At 43.0% G+C, this 17,267-nt stretch overlaps 1 protein-coding gene and 1 long non-coding RNA gene across 8 annotated transcripts in view; one reads left to right on the top strand and one right to left on the bottom strand.

The window, feature by feature from the left end:
• Positions 1 to 17,267, bottom strand: part of LOC141571125 (uncharacterized) — an 80,541-nt gene that overhangs the window by 62,229 nt on the left and 1,045 nt on the right. The window lies entirely within an intron of this gene.
• The window catches only part of TJP2 (tight junction protein 2), a 112,232-nt gene continuing 111,652 nt past the window's right edge, over positions 16,688 to 17,267 (top strand). For 4 of the 7 annotated variants that reach the window (XM_074330523.2, XM_074330519.2, XM_074330522.2 and 1 more), the window contains exon 1: positions 16,688 to 16,820. Coding sequence is in view for 1 of the 7 variants with exons in the window: in XM_019730413.3 (XP_019585972.3) it covers positions 17,050 to 17,099 (50 nt within the window). In the remaining 6 variants the exon portion in view is untranslated. Of the gene's footprint in view, positions 17,259 to 17,267 lie in introns of all 7 variants that reach the window. The other 3 variants (XM_019730492.3, XM_019730465.3, XM_019730413.3) reach the window with 3 other exon arrangements.

Here is a 17,267-nt window from a genome sequence, read left to right as displayed (position 1 = left end):
TGAAGGGTGGGTTTTCAGGAAAATGTAAATATTTCAGTATAACAAAAGAGGCAAGGAAATGTGTAATGTAATTTTAGAAAGCTGTCAATTATGTTTAGCTTCCTGAGTGGGTAGATCCTTAGCCACTAGAAAATAAACTATCCAGAATGACTTATTTACCTCTCTCTGAAAATACAGAGAATCACTGGGCTGTATAAAACAGAACCTGAGTTTTTTCATCAGGATTTTGAAAATTGAATCCAAACTCTGCCACTTACTTGTTTGTTAACCCTATCCTCAGTTTTCTCATCTGTAAAATGGAGATACCTAACTTGTGCCTGGGCCCACATGCAGAGCACCCAGTGCATGACAAATATTGTTATCACATATGCAGCATAATTTCATATTCAAATTTGGAGTTTTCTCCCCGCAGTATATTTATGACATCCTCTCTTCACCTCAAACTTAGTTGAAATACTCATTTGTGACCTTGGTGATGGATTCTGATACCCTAGAACAATTTTTCTTGCCCCCTTCTTTTCAAGCTGCCCTGCCTGCAGCAGGAGAGAAATCAAGGACCTTAGAGATGCTATGGGAGGTTATTTGTAAAACCATACAAGAGGGTGGGTGGATTCCTTCCGAAAAGAAGGAGAATCCAGACCTTTCCTTCCAACTCAGAGAGGGGGCTGACGAGAGCAATTTCCTGGAACCAGTAGCCACCTCTGGTGGAGGGAAGTGGTCTCGTCAGGGGGGAGATAGAGGAAGTTGGAACTAGGCATTAGTATCCCCTGCCTCGTCCCTCACCCGCTTTTCACTTCCCTCCCACCCTCGCCCCCGCCCCTCCCAGCCCAGACTGGCACTGGAACCAAGAAAAACCCCAGAGCTGGGAAGCTGCACAGGCGGACACTTCCGTAGTGGGCCTTTGGGGTGTGTCAGTGACAAGGAGACCTGAAAGAAAAGAAATCGCTAGGGCAGCTTGAAAAGGAGGGGAGATTCCCAGGGACTTTGGGAAGCAAGTCAATAATGAGAAGGCCAGAGACTTCAGGGCTGCATTTGGCTGCAATTCTACGAATACATTCTTCTCTAAGGTTGGATACACCGGTTTAGAAGATGGGCCATTAAAAAAATAAACAGTATTAATAATAGTAATCATCATGAATGTCAGTAGTGTTGAAGTTTTTCTGGAACCCTATCCTGAGTTGCCTAATGCCCAGAGAAGGAAAATAACAGTGTTTAGTAGCCATAAATTATAGGATCCGTGCACGTAGCTAGTGAGATGATGAGCTGGGGCTTGTAAATTGCTTTTGTTTTGGTCTTTCTAATTAGATGTTGGCGTGCATGCGTGTGTGTGTGTGTGTGTGTGTGTGTGTGTGTGTGTGTGATTTCATGACTTTTTTTTTGCCTCTGGCTCTCCCTGATTTAAAAAAGAAAAAAAACTAAAGAGGTAAGAAGTGACAAACACCCTTGATGGATCTGTGTTTATGTTAAAAAAAAAATTGGCTTAGTAAATTTAACTGAGACAAGGAAATTGTTAAAGGCAGTGTTTATACCTGTATTTAATATTCATTTATTCAACTGACTTTTATTGATTGCCTGTTTGATCCAAGCCACATGCTAGGATACAAAGGTGAATACAGGCATTCCTTCCTCTCAAGGAAGTCATGATCTCACGAAAGAAATAGAAAGGTAAACGAATAAAATGCAGTGAAAAGAGTGTGTACTATAAGCTTACAGAGACCACCTGGTATTAACACAAGGATATGTAGGGCGGCTGTTTAAATCTTAAAAGGTAGTAAGTAGTACAGTGTACAAACCGGTCTGCATGTCGGGTTCTGTTTTGTTTTTTCCTGTACAACATACCCTGGAGATCATTCTACCTAGCAATTGTGCATTTTCAATAGGTCTTCTGGTCATCAGCAAGTGGTGGGTAGGAGGAATTAGAACAGTAGAGAGTGAGCCGGAGGGCAGAGTTAGGAAGAGGAGGTCCTATTGCAGCATTTTCCTGGTTTGATGCCTGGTTGGGAGTTGGAGGCCCCCAGGTTGGTGCTCCATTGATCTAGTGGAGATTTCACTCACCCTCTTGCATTTCCCTACTGTTTCTCTTGGAGAAGAGAAAAGCAGTGTTGCTACACTGCTAGGGCAAAACCCAGAAGCTTTTTTATTTTATTTGTACCACATATATGGTGGGCTAAGTGGTGGTGTTCAGTAAGTCACTGCTGATTTCCCACTAAATATTGTAATAACTACAACTTATTATAAGACTTAAAACCCAGGTGTGTACGTCCATAGGAGAATGTTAAGCAACTGTACTTCTGTTATGACGTTCTTAGGAAAAGCAATCTAATTTAAAAATGGGCAGAGGACCTGAACAGGCATTTCTCTAAAGAAGAAATACAGATGGCCAATAGATATATGAAAATATGCTCAACCTCACTAATTATCAGGGAAATGCAAATCGAAACCTCAATGAGATATCACCTCACACCTGTCAGAAGGGCCACCATCAATAAATGAACAAACAAGTGTTGGTGAAGATGTGAAGAAAAGGGACCCCTTGTGCACTGTTGGTGGGGTTGTAAATTGGTGCAGCCATGATAGAAAACAGTATGGAGGTTCCTCAAAAAATTAGAAATTGAACTACCTTATGACGCAGCAATTCCACTACTGGGTATTTATCCGAAGCAATCCAAAACATTAGTTCAAAAAGATACATGCACCCTATATTCTTTGCAGCATTATTTACAATAGCTAGGATACGGAAGCAACGTAAGTGTCCATTGGTAGACAAAAGGAGAGAGAAAAGGTGGTACATGTATACAGTAGAATATTACTCAGCCATAAAAAAGAATGAAATCTTGCCATTTGCAACAACATGGATGGACCTAGAGGTATTATGCTAAGTGAAGTAAGTCAGACAGAGAAAGACAAATGCCATATCATTTCACTCGTATGTGGAATCTAAAAAACAACATAAATGAACAAACAAATTAGACACAGACGCAAAGGTACAGAGAACAAACGGATGTTCACCAGATTGAGTGTCTGTCTCCATCTCATCTTCCACCGGCCGTTGATAGGACCCCGCCCCAAGACAGACATGTGTGTGGTGATGGGGACCAGACAATAGGGCTTTTTGTGGGTCGAAACTGACTTCTCTCTCCACACTGACTCAAAGCGAAACACCGACAAAGCTCTGCTTCCCCAGTTTCAGGATCCGCTTATCAGAAGCCTTCATTTTCCTGTGATGACGCACAGTAAACATCCACCTTCTTGACTCCCTCCTTGAAATTCCACTGGGCCTAGGGGTTCAATCAGGTGCATGCAGACAGGGCCGTCTCTTCCCTCTGCCGATGGGCACCTGCGATGAAGTCACACCTGGCACCATTGTGTTGTGGCCACAGCCACCAGCACCCATATCCAGAGCTGAGGAACAATAGCCTTGACAGTGTCTAGAAGGGGAGTATGACGTTCTGAAGACACACATAGCAAGGATTGCTTTGAGAACCCATTGTGTACACGGCCGCACTCCTCTCAAAGTTGACAACTGGGAAGAGAGGCAGAGGCATATGTGACTTGGATCCAAAACACAGTGCTCAATGGGAGGCTTAAAAGAAAAATACCATATGAGCTCAAGGAAATTTGCAATTGCTTTTGATGTAGGGCAAGATTGGAGGAGAAGGCCTTGGAAGCTGAGTGCAATTATGGCAGGTGGAGAGGGTGGAGGATAAAGGCACTCCATGAAAGGGGTCAGCTGGAGGGAGAAGTAGGGGCATGCTGGGTGGGGGAGAGATTTGGGCAGAGGTGAGCAGGGTAAGAACGTGGATCGGATAAAATAAGTAGAGAAGTATCACCGGAGTGTGTGGAGCATTGGGTGGACGGGATGGAAAAGATACATAGGGGTAGACTGTAGAGGCCGTGACGCTGTAGCTATGGAGGAGTTGGATTACGCTCCTCTGTTCCTGCTCCATGCAGTTATTTGGGGGAAGGAGGAGACATGCTTACAAATTACATGGCTTTATTAATTATTGTACTGGAACTGTTACATTCATTCAAAGAAATTAAGATGTCAAGCCATCTATTCAATTTGGACTTTATGCCACTGCTAGTTTGAAGAATTTTTTTGTGATTGTTACTCATGGTGTTGGAGAGCTTATGACTCAGTGTTTTTAATTAAGTCTTTCATGAGACTTTGGCATGTGGAGAAATTAGGAAGTTATTTCTCAGAGTCGATCTATGTATGTAACATTCTATGGTTAGCACTTACCGTTTTCTTCTCTCTTTAAAAATAGTGTTTGTTTTTCTTCTAAACAGGGAGAGTTTGGGGGGATGGGAATAGTATCAGATCTATTTTTTAAAAAGATAACTCAGATAACTCTTGGGTCAATGTTTATGATGAATTGCATTAGACGGAGAGAAACTAGAGATGGGAATACTAGTTTGAGACCTAGCTTACTTGCTTTCATTCATTCCTTCAGAAAATCTTTTTAAATTTTTTATTGGGGAATATTGGGGCACAGTATGTTTTTTCAGGGCCCATCAGCTCCAAGTCATTGTCCTTCAATCTAGTTGTGGAGGGTGCAGCTCAGCTCCAAGTCCAGTCGCCATTTTCACTCATTAGTTGCAGGAGGCACAGCCCACCATCCCATGTGGGAATTGAACCAGCAACCTTGTTGAGAGCTCGCGCTCTAACCAACTGAGCCATCCAGCCACCCCTCCGGAAGCTCAGCGGCAGCTCGTTGCCTTCATTCTAGTTGTGGAGGGTGCAGCTCACTGGCCCCTGTGGGAATCAAACTGGCAACCCTGTTGTTCGGAGCTCACGCTCCAACCAGCTGAGCCATCAGGCCGCCCTCAGAACATCTTTAGGGGGATTTACAATGTTCCAGGCACTGTTCTGGGTATCACAAATATGAGAGTGAAGAAAACAAATGGAACACCTGCTTTCCTGGAGCTTCCTTCTGGAGGAATATAGACAACAGACATATGCAGTTACAGTGCCGGGCACTGGTAAGCACTAAGAAGAGAAAGGAAGCAGGTGAGAAGGATGGAACATGCTGGGTGGAGTTTTTTTTTCCCTCCTTTTTAAAAAATTGAGGTAAAATGTACGTGACATAAAATTTACCATGTTAACCATTTTCTAGTGTATAATTAAATGACATTAAGTACATTCACATTGCTGTACAACCATGACTAGGGTTTCCAGGTGGGAATTCCCGCCCGTTCTGAGGAATTTTTTTCACTTTCCGGTTCCCGAATCCCGAGATGTAAACTATTTTCTGTTCTCCATGATGAATCGTTTCCACAAAGTGACGGCCGATACTACCAACCACCTGGGTTCAAGGAGCCGATTTTCCCGATTTCTCTCAGGATTTGGGAACGGGAAAGCGAAAAATATTTCTGAGAACTATTTTTCCTGAGAACGGGTGGGAATTCCCGCCTGGAAACCCTAACCACGACCACCTTCCATCTCCAGAACTTGTTTGGGCGGAGTTCTTTTTGATAGGATACTTGAAGGCTTTCCTAACACAGTAGACTCTGAGCAGAAGCCTGAATGAAGAGTGAGAACAGCCTCTGAGCTCAGGGAAGCAAGGTCTAGGCCCCGGAAACAGTAGGGAAACAGTAAGACTGTTACAATAGCCTAGTAAGAGCTGATACAAAAAGGTTTGGTGTAGCCGAAACCCCACCTCCAGAGCACAAAGGACAATTACTTTCTCCAGGAAGTAATTCATTTAGTAAAGAGGCCAACCTGGGTCCATGAAGAGACAGACAGTTGAGTGCTAAGCACAAGATCTTTCGTCCTGCGGAGGATTTCATACCTGTCCTGGGATCCTGCATCAGAGAGTACATGGTAGTTGTGAATGCAAACGTATGAGGCTGTGAAGTCTACTGACTTTCCTGTTTGAGTTAAAGGACTTTCTTCCATGAGATATGAGTAAGGAGTCACGAGTAGTCTTTGGAATGTCCTTTGGCCTATTGGTATGTGTTTCATCTGTGACAGGAGCAACTAGTCATACATTATTGAGTACAATCCATTGTTCTGGGTACAGAGGACAACAGGGAAATGCCTATATCTCCTCTAATTTTTAAGTAAATGTGAGATATATAGATGCATATATACATAGATGATAAATAGATAGATGATAGATAGATATAATGGAATATTATTCAGCCTTAATAAAGAGCCTTTAAAGCTTGATCCATTCACCCAATATATAATTTTGTCATCCATGAAAACTTCATGTGTTCTGCATTCTGCACCTGATTCCTGTTCAATGAAAGACCTAAATCATGATTTCTGAATTATCTGGATATTTGAAAAATGACCTTGCTGTAGTAGTGGGTCCAGAAGTCAGTCACAAAACCAAGTGCCATGCCAGAGCCACATAAAGAAGATCGGGCAATACACAAAAGAAAAGGAACGTGTTCTCCTTTTAGTTGTTCTAATTTGCTTCCCCTGGAAACTTGCAGGGAAACTTGAGTGTATTTGCCCTAGGTGGATGCTTGTTTTCTTATTGATATGAAAAGCAGTAAGAGGAAATGGAGTTGTCCTGCCCGTGAGGAAGGGTAGGCCTTGTAAACATAGGCAGAGCTAGTGCAAATTCGTAGTAGAACAATTTTGGGGTGTGTATAATGAGTCTGCAGAATTTTCTGCAAGGCTGATACAGCGTGCAACAGTCAAGGTTAGACATACTGTATGTTTGGGCAGGGAAAGCAGAGAATCTACAGTTTATAATGGTGCTACAAGTGAAATTTGATGTGCTGAATAACCATCAATAACTGAGGTTTGGTTTTATAGGTCCACAATCTTTTATCTGAAACCTGTGAGCCATATATTTTGGAAGTCAGAGTTTTTCAGAAATATGGTTTCCATACATAGCATGACATACTTCCTGCAGAGTCAGGGGTGGTACCCCATAATTAAATCCATGGATATGTCCCCAGTGAAATGTATGATTATTTATACCTACTAGAATAAGTAAGGACCATAAACAGACTTACATCATTAGTTCAGGTCAGATTTTGCTGCCAAATTAGTTTAAGCACCAAACTTTTGGTTTCTGAGACAAAGTTCTGAAATTTCAGAATTGTGGCTAAGGAATTGTGGCTCTATATGACCTTTTTCTGTGTAATTCCAAAAAAGCGAGGAATTGCTCGAACCAATCTCCTAAATTAGCCACAATGCTCTGAATCAGGACTGCTTCTGAATTGCTCAATATGACATCCTTCTACACACAGTGGGTGTCTGTAACCAGAGGTCCTTTGGGGATATTTATAGCAGTGGGACCAGAAAACACACTAGTAAGTACTAATAAGCAGGGTGTTTTTATCTGACTCACCAAAAGGCAGAAACCTTATGAATCATATCCAGCAAGGCAGGTGTAGGGCACAGACAACCGATATCTCCCAAGAGAGTTTGAAAGGATCTTATTACCCAGGATCCTAAGGGGGTTGTTGCCTTGTTGCCTTGGGAACCACAGGTAAGGATAATTAACTCAGCTCCTCATTTTAGTGACTCTTTCAGTTCTTGATACAATTTCTCACAGACATGGCTGCCTAACAATTGTCAGAACCACACTCAAGACGTATCTCTTCTGGAAGTTTAACGTGGCACCTGTGGGTCCTCCATTTCTGAGGGAGCGTGTGGACCATGCTCTCCAAACAGGCCACACACTGGACTACCTCGGGTTTCCATCTCCTGGGTTTCAGATTAGCAACTGCAAGGCCAAGCAACCTGGACAGTGTTGTTTATAGGATGGCTTGGGAGCCAGGTAAGTAGCTTTTTGTTTTTTCTGCACTGTGGGTGATTTTTGTTTTTTTCCACACTAGTGAAGGAACATACAGAACTTTCTTGACAGGAGCGTTTAGTCATATTGAGTCAAGAAGTTAGTAGTTAACTTTTGATTTAGTATTCATAGAGGAATTCATATTTTGATGAGACAACTCAATTTTTCAATTCAACACCTATTATTTATTGAGCACATATTATGTGTCACTGTACCAGATGTAAGCAGAAAAGATTCCAGGAAAGCTTATAAGCAGATTCAGCTGGCACCAGCTTTTGCCTACACTATGAAAAAGTAGATGCCTGAAGGTAAAGAAACCATATAGGTCCTATAAGGATCGAAACCAGAGTCAAAGATGGCAGGGCAGAAAGACTGGTAAAGGCTTGTGCCCTGTTTTAACCTTAGAGTTGCTATACCAAAACTGGACTGTCTGCCTCCAAATATTTTCTGATGTGAAATAAAAGGAAGGCCTATCTTGTTTGGTGGCCACTGCGGTTGAGATTCTGTTATTTGTAACCAGTCGTTATCCTGATACAATATCCTTCTGGAGCTTTTTTCTCTATGTATAGATATATAATTTCTAACATTAACAACAATCTAAGAGGCGGGTAATATTATCCTCATTTTTAAAAGGGAAAACAGGTTCAAGTAGGTCCAGCGAACTTGCTTCAGTCACACAACTAGAAAGTGACTACACTGGGACGTGTGCCCAGGCCAGTGGGACGCCAGCGCCCCTGCTCTTTCTCTGTACCACGTGCCTCTCTAGAGGTCTTGGACTTGGCAGAGGAAGAGACTCCTCCAAGTCTGTTTTAAAAGGACACATTGTTATGAGACCTTGAACCAACAGCATTAACAAGCATTTGTTAAAAAGAAAAATGCGTTAGCTCAGACCCTAGGGCTTTTCATAATACTTTTCCTTTTAGCATGATTGTTTTTAGTCCCTGTTCATCTGCATGCAGAACTGTAGAAATTCTATCCATACTAATAATTCTGCTTTTTTCAGCTAGCAATAGTATTTTTTTTTAATTGGGGAATATTGGGGAACAGTGTGTTTCTCCAGGGCCCATCAGCTCCAAGTCAAGTCATTGTCTTTCAATCTAGTTGTGGAGGGCGCAGCTCAACTCCAAGTCCAGTCGCTGTTTTCAATTTCTAGTTGCAGGGGCCACCACAGCCCATCATCCCATGCGGGAATTGAACTGGCAATCTAGTTAAGAGCTCGTGCTCTGCGGTCCAACCAACTGAGACATCCGGCCAGCTGCTCCTCTGGAAGCTCAGCGGCAGCTTGTTGTCTTCAATCTAGTTGTGGAGGGCGCAGCTCACTGGCCCATGTGGGAATCGAACCGGCAACCTTGTTGTTCAGATCTCACACTCCAACCAGCTGAGCCATCCGGCCGCCCCAAGCAATAGTATTTCTTGATGTTTCTATATGTCTCACAATATTGTAAATTTAAAAATACTGAATGCAGAATGCAATCTGTAAAATGAGAAGAGGGAGGGAGGGAGGGACCAATCTGTGCCATAAATACCCCAGATAAAACTTAGCTTGCATTTTGGTTTATTTTTGTTACTGTCCTTTGGCCAATGCATTTCATTTTTGCATCGTGATAATCAAAGTATGTGAATTTTGTATTCTGTCATTTACACTGAATATTACGTTGCAAGTATTATCCACAAGCTCCATGAGGGCAAAACCTCCATTTTTTGTTCATCATTGTGTCACCTGTGTTTAACACGATATAGTAAAGCTGGCTCAATATGTATTTGTTGACTGAATAAATATTGCTACATACTTCATAGTTAACCTACGTACATATGCCTATATAATGTTCCTTTTTGTGAATATGATTTAATTTACTTAACTTTCCCTTAATTGCCAGGTCTTCCCATTGTTTTCAGTTTTTTGCTCTTCTGAATGTTTTGATGGCAAGTTTTGTGCACATAGTTTTCTCTTGCATTTGTACTATGGTCTCAAGATAGAGGCCCAGGGTAAAATGACAGAGCCAAATAATTTGGGCAATTTTTTTTACAAGTCTTGATGCATTTTATGAAAACTCTTTTTGAAAGGCAGGCACAGTTTACAATGGCAATAACAATGTAGCAGTTTCACCATACCCTCACTTGCCCTGGTTTTTATTGTTTCCAAATTGTTGCTATTGATTTAAGTGGAAGAATCCCTTAATCAATTAGCAAGCTCAGTTTAGTGTCACAGGCATATTACGCCAAATAAGTACCCATTAAAATGTGAGCCCATTATTTTGGTCATGTCACCGCTACCCCCACTATTACCCGATGCATAATAAGTAACTCCTCTGTATCTCAGCTTCTAATTTCCATGCGTGGCCCATACACCTGACCTATACAATGTTAGTTGTAATTATGACAGAACTATTAACATTATTTGGTTGTTTAGAGCTTTTTGAGCCTCCTAATGAGAAAGATGACTTTTACATTACACTAAGTAATTAGATCCTTGTTTTCTGCAAAGTCATTCAATGAATTTATCTCTATCTATATCTCTCTATATATTTCTGTCTCCATCTTTCTCCCTGGAAATTCAGAGGCAATCGCAGCTCCAGTGAAACTCCTCTGCTTATTAAAATTAGTGTTCACCAGAGGCTTAACTAAAGCTACAGTGATCTTTGACCTGTTAACAAGTGACCAACACAAAGTACTATTTCTTTATGAGCCGTTTGTCAAAGTCCAAGTAAGTAACGTCGTTGAATGCCATAAAGCAGGCAGTGCGCCACTTACTTGAACTGACATTTCTCTTAGAAAAATGTTCAGGGCGGCCGCTTAGCTCAGTTGGTTAGAGAGCAGTGCTCTTATAAACAAGGTTGCTGGTTCAATCCCCACATGGGCCACCGTGAGCTGTGCCCTCCACAAGAAGATTGAAACAACTACTTGACTTGGAGCTGATGGGTCCTGGAAAAACACACTTAAATAAAGTTTAAAAGAAAAAGAAAAACATCCAAAGCTTTGGCCATAGGAACAATGAATCTAGAGGTACCCCCTGGCTCTATACAGAATTATACAGTGCACAACCTAGGGTATCAACAGCAATATAGGTGGACTATAAAGTGTGTTAAAGGGGCTCAAATTAATTAACCCAGTGATTGCTGAGCATGGAGAAGGGAACGCCTTGGGCTACTCTTCTTGCCTTTCTTCTCAACACCGTGACTGGTAGCTACATGTATGGTGTTGACCTGCCCCATTTCTGCTTCTGCGTGGGGAGGAGGGGCTACTGCCTGCCTTGGCCCCATGGAGGAGGGACCTGGGATTTCAGTGGAAGAATCCCTTAATCAACTAGCAAGCTTACTGCGGGATCTCCAGGCCCAGGGGCAGCCCTGCCCTCAGGCCAGACAGGTGTGAGTGAGGCCAGGGTTCAGTGTTGAAAGAGCATTCAGCAGTCACGTGACCCAAGGGTTCATGGCCAGCCTGTTTCTGAGAGCTGCAGCTGTCCCCATTTAATCTTCAGGAAGCACCAGGACACTGTGAGCAAGACCTCTCACCAAGTCCCCATCAAAACAGGTGTCCTCCATCCCAATAGGGTCACTGCAAGTGTCAACCAGAAGGTAACTGACAGATCTTCTAGTCCACCCCCATGCATTTGTTTTACTTTTGCTTTTAATTAAATTCAAAATAGCACCCAAAACGTGTATGTCAGTCTTCACCACCATTGCCCATCCCCCTAAATCACAGCCTCTCCCACTCACCTTTCCCATGAGCCAGGATGCTGAGCCTCCTTCCAGCCCTTTCCCTACTCATTTGCATATGTACACATGTATTTAATATGTAAACACATTCATACCATATGCATTGTTCTGCAACTTGCCTTTATCCTTAGCAATGCATCTTGGAGATTTATACTTATTGGTTCAAATAAACTGTTCATATATACTGTTTTTAACTGATGGAGAGCATTCCTCGGCAGATACACCTTAAAAAGTTGTGACTCCCCAAATCAGACAAAGCCAAGAAAGACATCCAGATATCATTTCAACTCCCTCCTTTTTATATAGGAAAAATTTCAAACATACAAAATAGTGGAAAGACTAGCACAGTAAAATACTTTGGATGTACTTAGAAGGCAAAACGCCCAAATAACATGGGATGATATATGTATTGCTATGGGGGGGTGAAAAGAAGAATCACTCTTGTTGTCTACCAACTCTGATGTTGTGATGATCTGACATCTTTTCTTCAAAGTTGACCAACAAAGTAATTGTCTGCCTAAGAGGGTGGGCATCTTGTAATCCAAAGGAAAATTTAAAATCAAATATAGAAATGGGATATTGCACAGCAATAACATTGGATGAAATATAGCTATACTTAGCAATGTGAATAAATCTGAGATATATAATTTGCAATGAAACAAACTGGTTGCAAAAAACTAAATACAGTGTGATTCTATTTGTTAAAAGCTCAAAAGAAGCAAATCCAAACAATACATTGTTTAGGAAGATTACATGTTTTGGTAAAACTTTCTCTTTAATTGACTACATAATTTGAGTAGTGATCCCCTTGAAATGGATGGAGAGGCAGGAAAAGGATTTGGAAGCATGTGGTGTGGTCAAAAGCACTGGTAATTCAATCAATTAACTGTGTGGTGGATTCATGTATTCATTTTATGATATGCTCCCAAGCTTATATAGATGTTACGTACATTAATTTGTATGTATCCAAAAATTACATAATAAAATTTTGTAAGTTAAAATGACAGCTAGACTTACAAAACAGAATAACAAAACATGTAGAGTTAAGCCTATAGAACAAGCAGGGTTTGAGATTTGTAACTTGAATTCATTGAATATTCATTGTGGAAACAAAGCAAACCTTTGAAGAGTCCACACAGAAAACTATCCTGAAAGGGACCAAAATACATTTAGCACATTGTGCAGATGTACAATTGTTTATCCAGAAAATATTTTGATGCCATTTAATTCTAATTTAATTTTTTGTTGTTGTTGCTATTCCAACACAGAGCAATATGCATTTTTAAATATATTTCTTTCAATATTTGTGTGAATATTGAGGATGGGGGGATAGATACCTAGAAATGGAGTTGCTAGGTCAAAGAGTGAGGAGACTAAAGTTGAGACTCAGAGAAGTTAAATGCGAAACTCAAGGTCACACAGGCAGCAGGTAGGAACAAAGTCAAGACTAGGAACAAAGCTCTTTCTGGGGCTCTGTGGTGCACATATTGCCAGTAAAGAAAACACCTGTCTTATCAAGGCAGTGCCCCACTTTAGACTGTGATTTGACCCTTTCCCCATCCTGTCTCTCCAGCCTGCCGGTGAAGCACAGTATCAGTTTCAGAACCTCAGGACACAAAACACAAGAGCTCCCTGTCACAGGAGGCAGCAGAATAGGGCTTTGTCTCCAGGGAAGGCAAGATGGTTTCTATGGGACTGCGTTGGTGCCAGTGGCAGGGAGGAAACCTCTGCTGAGCTCTCAGTCAGAACCCAGAGTTCTTGCCCCATTTTTCACAACACTGCCCCTGTGGCCCATGGAGGCGTCTCTTTGTTTCCTTGAGCAGATTTTGAAATGTTTAGGCTTCAGAGTGGAAATGTTTATGAGTTACTGAAGATGCATTTTGCTGGTGACAGGAAAGCACAGACAAAGGAATACATACAACATGTACCCAGAATGAAACGAGTGGGTGGGAAAAACAAAGATAATGTCAGTGACCAGATATGCCAGCCAGAGTCCTTTTCTTACAACCCGAACACATTAGAAGAAAATCCAAAATCCTACTCTTCTTTGAAATGTTAATTTCAGATACAGAAGTAAATTCAACAGGTGTTTTATTTTGTGTATATGCATATGTGTGTGTATATAAAATAAATGTACCACTCAAACACGTGTGGTAGCAGCATCAACACCATGTGCTAGATTAAGTCAATGGCATGGATTAAAACATTTTTTAAAACTTCCTAATTTTGTACTAATTTAGGGAATATCAAGTTTCTCCCATTATCTCATTATTTTTTTAGTGGCTGGTTGGCTTGAATGAGGACCCAAACAAGAAATACACATTGTATTTCACGGACATTACTTAAGTCTTTTGATCTATAGGTTTCTTCCCCCTGCATGTTGAATGCCTTGCTACTTGTTGAGGAAAGTGGGTCATTTGCCTTTTCGAGTTTCCCACATTCTGGATTTTGTTGATCCTACCCCAGTAGTAATGTTAACACATTCCTCTCTTCCAGTACTTCCTATAAATTGGCAGTTGGATCTAGAAGCTTGATCAGACTCTGATTTGCTTTTTTGGGGCAAGATTGTATCACGTGTAGTGTTGTGCATTTCCGTCAGATGGCACATAACGTCTGGCGATGTTTGCTGTGACGTCAGTGGCCTTGATCCATTATTTTATTAGGATTTTGGAAAATGCTGGGGTTCAAATTTTGTTCATTCCTTATTTACTGAGTAGAATCATTTCCTCACCAACTATTTGGTTATCTCGAGATACAGTTTGTATATATCTTAGCCTGGGTTTCCCAGGAAGCAAAGGCTTGAAACGTGTGCTTTATTGGGGAGCATGGTCCTTGAGAAAGGAGTGAGGGACTGGGACACAGAGAGAGCCAATTCCAGGGAGCCTCACCCAGCAGGCGGCTGCTGCAGGCATCTGATTGGTTGACTCCGCGAGGCTTGATTTCTGAGAAATGATATAGACTGAGTCTCAGGATCATTCATCCTGGGGGAAAAGGGAAGAATATTTACTTATCAGGTTTTATCCCCCACTGGTGGAAGGTTAGACCATGAAACATTAACTCAACCACTCTTCGGGGTGGTGTATGCTTGGGCACCAAGTTTCCGTGGATTCCCCACACTGGCATTAACAGAGAAACTGGGGTGGGAGGTACGAGGTGAGGCTCTTTCACGTTATTTCTGCATGAAGCTGCATAGAGACCATCTAGAAGTTGTTGCAGTGACCACCTACCAGGTTGGTCGCTTGGTGGTAGGTGTTTTGAGTAAAACAGACCTTGGAATTATTTTTTTTTAAAGAAAAATATATCATGAGTTCTAAATTATAATTCCAATTCAAATTTAATATTAACTGCTACTTTGATTTTATATTTATCTTTTATACTGAAAAAAATCTTTATTCTTAAAGCATTAACATAATTACTTAGTAACACTATGATGACTGAAAAGCAGGATTTTTTTGGTTGTTGTTTTTAACATTCTCTCCATCCTAGAGCATATACCTAAGGGATGTAGAGGCAAATAACTGTGTTTTAAAGTCACTTGACAAAATTTCCCTTTACATGGTTAAGCCACCAAGTTGATACCCACATTCATTTGTTGCATTTTGCTTTTTAAAGTTTTGATTTAAGTTTTTCATAATTGTGCAAAATTTATATCATGCCAAAGTCAAGCCTACAAAACAAGATATAGTCAGAGAAGCTTCTATCTTGTATTTCGCATCTTTTCCCTCTCTCCCAAATAGGTAACCATTTTATTTATTTCTCCTTCCATAAAAAAAAAAAAAAAAAAAAAACATAGGCAAACGCATATATGTTTGTTTCTCCTTTCTTAGATAAAGTGGTGTACTATCTACACCTTTATTCATCTTGCTAACACTTTGTTTCTGACAAACTACTCTTCATTTTTTTAAAAACTGTGCTGTTTTCTAGGCTCAATCTACCCACTTCTTGGAATAACTTGTTGATAGGGACCCACAGAGGTCTAAAGTAAGTGAACCTGAGTTGTCTAAGAAGCACTGTTACTCATTGCATTACAGGCAAAGGTTTGTGTAGGGAGGAGGGAAGGAGGGTTTGGCAGTCATAAGCAAAGCTGTCTAGAAAAAAGGAGGCATGACCCTCGCAGGAATTTTTCTTTTATGGTAAAATATGCATAACATAAAATTGACCATTTTAACCATTTTTAAGCATACAATTTAGTGGCATTAAGTACATTCACACTGTTGTGCAAACACCACCACCATCCAGAACTTTTTCATCATCCTGAACTGAAACTCCGCACGCATTAAACAGCAACTCCCCATTCCCTTCCCAGGATTTTTAACAAGACTGGATGAAAGGTTCACCTGCTAGCCAGGTGCAGTCGGGCACTAACTAGGAAGATTCTGCCTTCCCGGCAGAGCAGGGATTCCGGCTGTGACTAAGCAGCCTCCGGGGTTAGCACTCCCGCCCTCACCTATTGTCCCAGCGGGAGGAACCGGTATTTCCGGATTGGGGCCTCAGACCCTGTGATCCCGGTTAAGGGTGAGGTTGGTGGGGGAGGGGAGCGGAAGCCGATCTCAAAACTTTCCACCAAAATCCTTACCCTGCTTCACATCCCTGCCCAAAAAACAAAGCCCCCAACACCACCAGACACACAATGGCCCACAACCCTCCCACCTGTGGTGTTTTGAAGAGTGGCGGAGCTATCCCTTTTCTAGCGCACACCCCGGGAGAGGATTAGAAAGCCCACCCGAGGCAAGAATAAAGGAAGCAGCACAGCCCATTCCGCTTGCCCTGGGCGGGAAGAAAGCTCAGCGCAGTTTTGCAGAGAAGGGAAGAGGCAGGTCAGTGGGCGCGCTGGCTGGAGTGACCAGGCGGTTCCTGCGGCCGCAGCCCATATCCCACCACTGGGTGGACCCTCTCCGTCCTTCCCGACACCCCAAAGTTGCAATAAACTGCGTCTCCTTGCCGGGGCTCGCGCACCTGGCACCCTCGGGGTCTCGTGGAAGCAGGTGACAGCCTCTGTGCACCCCCGTCCCCTCTGGGACGCCGCTTTCTGGCTCGCCGCTGCCCAACTCCCCTGCCCCCACCTTGGGTTTTTTTTTTTTTTTCTTTCTCCCAAACCTCCAAACAGGAAATAGCTTGAGTCACAATAATACACAGGAGCGGCCGCTGAGGCCACTCACGCCCGCCCATTCCCGGGGCAGCCTCCCGCACTTGCGGCTCGGACAAGGCGCCGCCAGAGACGCGCGCGGGGAGCGCAGGCGACAGCGGCCCAGCAGCCAGTGCCGCGTCGGAGCGCGTCCAAGCGTCGCCCAGAGCTGCCTTCACCCCGCGCCCGACTCCGCCGACCGCGGCCGCCACCCACCTCCAGGCGAGTAGTGCACCCACCGCCCTCTCCCTCCCCGGCCCGGGAGCGCGGGCAGGGCGTCCCGGCGCTGCCAGCCGCGCGGCGGGAGGAGAGGCGCCCCAGGCGCCGCAGCCCGGGCGTCGCCAAGGAGACCTCCCTCTTGCCCCGACTTTAGCGAGGGATGGATTCGCGGGGTGTGTGGCTGGCACCCTGGATCCGTTGTGCGGACGGAGGTGAGGGGCAGCGCGACTAAATGCGAGTTGATGCCTCCGCTCCAGATCTCCGCGGGGTCTACTTTATTGGGTATTGATTTTTTTTGTCCCTTTTTGTGGGATGCTTAGCACATTTTTGCTTCCCCGCCCCTCTCTCGCCCCCCGGAGGTGTGTGTAACAGCGCTTCATAGAGTTTCTCTTGGGGAATCTTCTGGAAGCGGGTTCGAGCACGCACCTGGGACAACTGCAGGTACTTGAG

This window comes from Rhinolophus sinicus, chromosome 16, assembly GCF_057876585.1.
Source record: "Rhinolophus sinicus isolate RSI-liver-muscle chromosome 16, RSI-T2T, whole genome shotgun sequence".
Taxonomy (NCBI): domain Eukaryota; kingdom Metazoa; phylum Chordata; class Mammalia; order Chiroptera; family Rhinolophidae; genus Rhinolophus; species Rhinolophus sinicus.
This window is presented reverse-complemented; position numbering and strand designations above follow the sequence as displayed.